Source organism: Triticum dicoccoides, chromosome 6A, assembly GCF_002162155.2.
Source record: "Triticum dicoccoides isolate Atlit2015 ecotype Zavitan chromosome 6A, WEW_v2.0, whole genome shotgun sequence".
NCBI classification, from domain to species: domain Eukaryota; kingdom Viridiplantae; phylum Streptophyta; class Magnoliopsida; order Poales; family Poaceae; genus Triticum; species Triticum dicoccoides.
This window is the reverse complement of record NC_041390.1, coordinates 171,535,408-171,538,466: the sequence shown is the minus strand read 5'-3', so window position 1 is coordinate 171,538,466 and position 3,059 is coordinate 171,535,408. Positions and strand designations below refer to the sequence as shown.

The 3,059-nt window shown below is 48.1% G+C and overlaps 1 protein-coding gene across 1 annotated transcript; it reads right to left on the bottom strand.

Annotated features, from left to right (window-relative positions):
• Window positions 1–633: 633 nt before the first annotated feature.
• LOC119316463 (salicylic acid-binding protein 2-like) lies at window positions 634–2,970 on the bottom strand (the record flags this gene model as incomplete). Its single annotated transcript, XM_037590779.1, has 4 exons — window positions 634–1,712; window positions 1,868–1,984; window positions 2,068–2,202; window positions 2,401–2,970. Coding segments are annotated over 4 exons (828 nt in total), but the record flags the coding sequence as incomplete, so codon positions are not given.
• Between the last annotated feature and the right edge of the window lie 89 nt (window positions 2,971–3,059).

Here is a 3,059-nt window from a genome sequence, read left to right as displayed (position 1 = left end):
TCCAGAAATTAAATCACAAAGTTTAGCTTACGGAAACAAAATTACAAGGTTTTCTATCTGCAATCAGTACAAACTTGATAGTGCTACAAGTGCTAATGATCCAACAGCGTCCCAGCTCCACACATCCTAGTACTAGATTTCCTCACACTTGATAGTGCTACAAGCAAGCAAGCAAGCAAACATGCAAATACTAGTAGTACTGGTTGTCTAATGAATGGGATACATGATTCTCCTCAAATAAATTGACAAGGTTTCCTTCTTTTTTCTAGTTAATGACAACAAGTCATCAATCAAGCAAGCAACATCACATTGGTACAGCAGCTAGCATCGTTCAACATATATGGGGTGTGAGCAGTCAACACCTACTAATTTTATTTTATTTGTTTGCATCAAGTCAGCACCTACTAGATGGGATGGAAATGCATCTTCTGTATTAGTTGTGGAGCATGCGTGTATTATTAACAACAAAATCAAGGGTCGACACTAGTGAAAGAGCAGACAAGAATATTTGCTTGCAACCAGACAACGTTGCTTGTGCGAGGTGAGGCGACGCGAAGAGCAGCTCCTCGCTCTTGGCGCCGAGCTTGACGAGGGGAGTGGGCTCCATGGAACCTGCGACAACCCGACCTATGTAAATCATAAGGTCTTGATTAGATATAAACAGTAGTACTGAATGATAGATATAAACATTAGTATTGCCTGAGCTCAGTTTTTTTGCAAGGATAAGCATGTCCTAAACCGCCATTGTGAGATCGTTGAAGTAATAGATGCCAGAATGTGAGAATGGATAAAACAGAACATGAATGTTCTCAAGTGCCATGAAGTGAGAAAGCAGGTAGTCAGAATGACGAGGCATGTTAGTGCCATGAAATGTGAGAAGGTTTGGATGGTTAAACCTCCTCCTCCAGCTCCGGTGGTAGAGGAGGATGGACCTGAGGTAGCCTTTCAAGTAGTCTTTTCGGATGGATGTAAAACTTGAGAATATAGTATACTACAGTAGAACTAATTTTCATATGCAGCATAATTTCAACCACCCAACTTAATTCTAGCCCTCCATTCTGAAGGATCTACTACTGAACCATGCAGAACAAACAACAACAAAAAATAACAGCATTTCGAACAGTATAAACAGAGAGCAGCCATGCCAATAAACTAATAATAAAATTCCGTGATAGATAAGAGAAACACGGGACTACAACACAGAATCGACAGCAGCTGCTACATCTAATTTAAATAAGACCAGATCTACAGCATATTTTCAATCATAAGGTGGCATTCTAACTTAAATTGACAAGCCATCCTAACTTAATTGACAAGCCATCCATTCCTAAGGATCTAATTTGAGAATCTGACATAGAACAATCTCAGAAACAGGGGACTACAGGTGTTTATGTCCCTTGCCGTAGTTCATTTGGGTAGCAGTTGTACATGTGGTATGTGCTTATGATTTGGGTAGCACATTTATCTCATGCACAAAGTTGTACCAGTGTTGTTATTAATCTATAAGGTTATTACTGTTCTGAACACGCCACATTGCAGTGCTAGGGTATTTTGCTATGTTTTTGGTATGCCTATCACTACTGCATAAATAAACAAATAAATAGTAAGGTGTCTTGCATGCATAGAAAATGAGGATCCCAGTTTTACTTTTACCAATGGAGAAGATTCAGAGGTACCACAGCTTGGCGTTCAGCTCCGCAAACTTCTCACGGCTGCGTGCAACAAGAAAAAATCAAGAAGATTATCTATCTGTAGTTGCAGTGCAAGAAAAGAATCATATCATCTTCAGTAGCTGCAGTGATGCAGGAGATCGATCATCTGAGAATTTGTGATTAGATTCAGAAAAAGGAAGTTCATGAAGATGGACCTGAAGCGGAGATGCCGGCACAGACCCGTAGCGGGCCTCCATGTACGGGGGCTGCAGCCTCAGGTCGTCCACGAACATGGAGCTGACCCTCATCAGGGATCTTCCCAGCGTGAGGTCCTATCATATGATTCCAACAGCATGCAACCTTAGAAAAGTTCACATGCAGGTAATGAACAAAGTGACGGGTGGGCGGAGTGTACCTCCGGCGAGCACAGCTGGAAGAACTTTGCTCGAGTGACCAGCGGCCCGAACAGCATGGAAGTAGGTCGCTTGCCCTCGGGATCTTGAGGCTTGAACTCCGTGTCCATCCAGTCCAGCGTTCTCCCCTCCATGAACTGTTTTAGAGGAAAACATATTAGATCGCCAGCAAACATTCAGTAGTAAGAAAAGTACTCCTACAAAGTTCAGCAATAAGCTGGTGGCGGTCAGGGGTTTTTTATTTCTGCGTCTGAATCTAGACTTCAAGACAAGAAAAGGACGCCAGCGCGCTCCCGGTAGTCAAGAAATACTACCATTCCATGCTCATGGTGTACCTTTTCAAGCACGTACGACGGCGGCGACCTATGGTCCGGCATGAAGGTGGCAACGAACACCGCAGCGGCGATCTTCTCCGGGAACAGCTCGCAGGCGAGGGCGACGTTCACGCCGCCGAGGCTGTGGCCGACGAGCACCACCTTCTCGCCGGGCGGGAGGGACTCCAGGAGGTCCAGCAGCGGCTTGGTGTAGTCGCGGAACGTTGGCACCTCGCGCAGCGGCCTGGGGTCGACGCCCGACGCCGCCAGGTCAGGCGTGCTGACGCGGTGCCCGGCCAACCTGAGCCGCGTCGCCACCTTGAACGAGGACCAGCCGCCGAGGCATGCGCCGCTACGGACCTGAGGGTTTCGGGCTCCTCCCCTCCTGCCATGGCCGCGGCGCGGGAGTCGCCGGAGAGGAGCGGCGCCATGGGAGATGCTAGAGTGGATCCTCCCCTCGGCGGCATGCCCGCTGCTGGGTGATGGAGGGAAAGAAGGAGAGAGTGAGGGTGGTGATCGCCAGCGGCGGGGTGATGGAGGGAGGGCGGATCTGTCCGCTGCTGGAGTGGATCCGCAACCATGGAGGGCAGGTCACCGGGGCTGAACGGCGGCGGCGGTGTGTGTGTGAAATCGATGGAGGGAGATGGTTTAGGTTGGGGCGGCGGCAGTTGTGGGGAAGG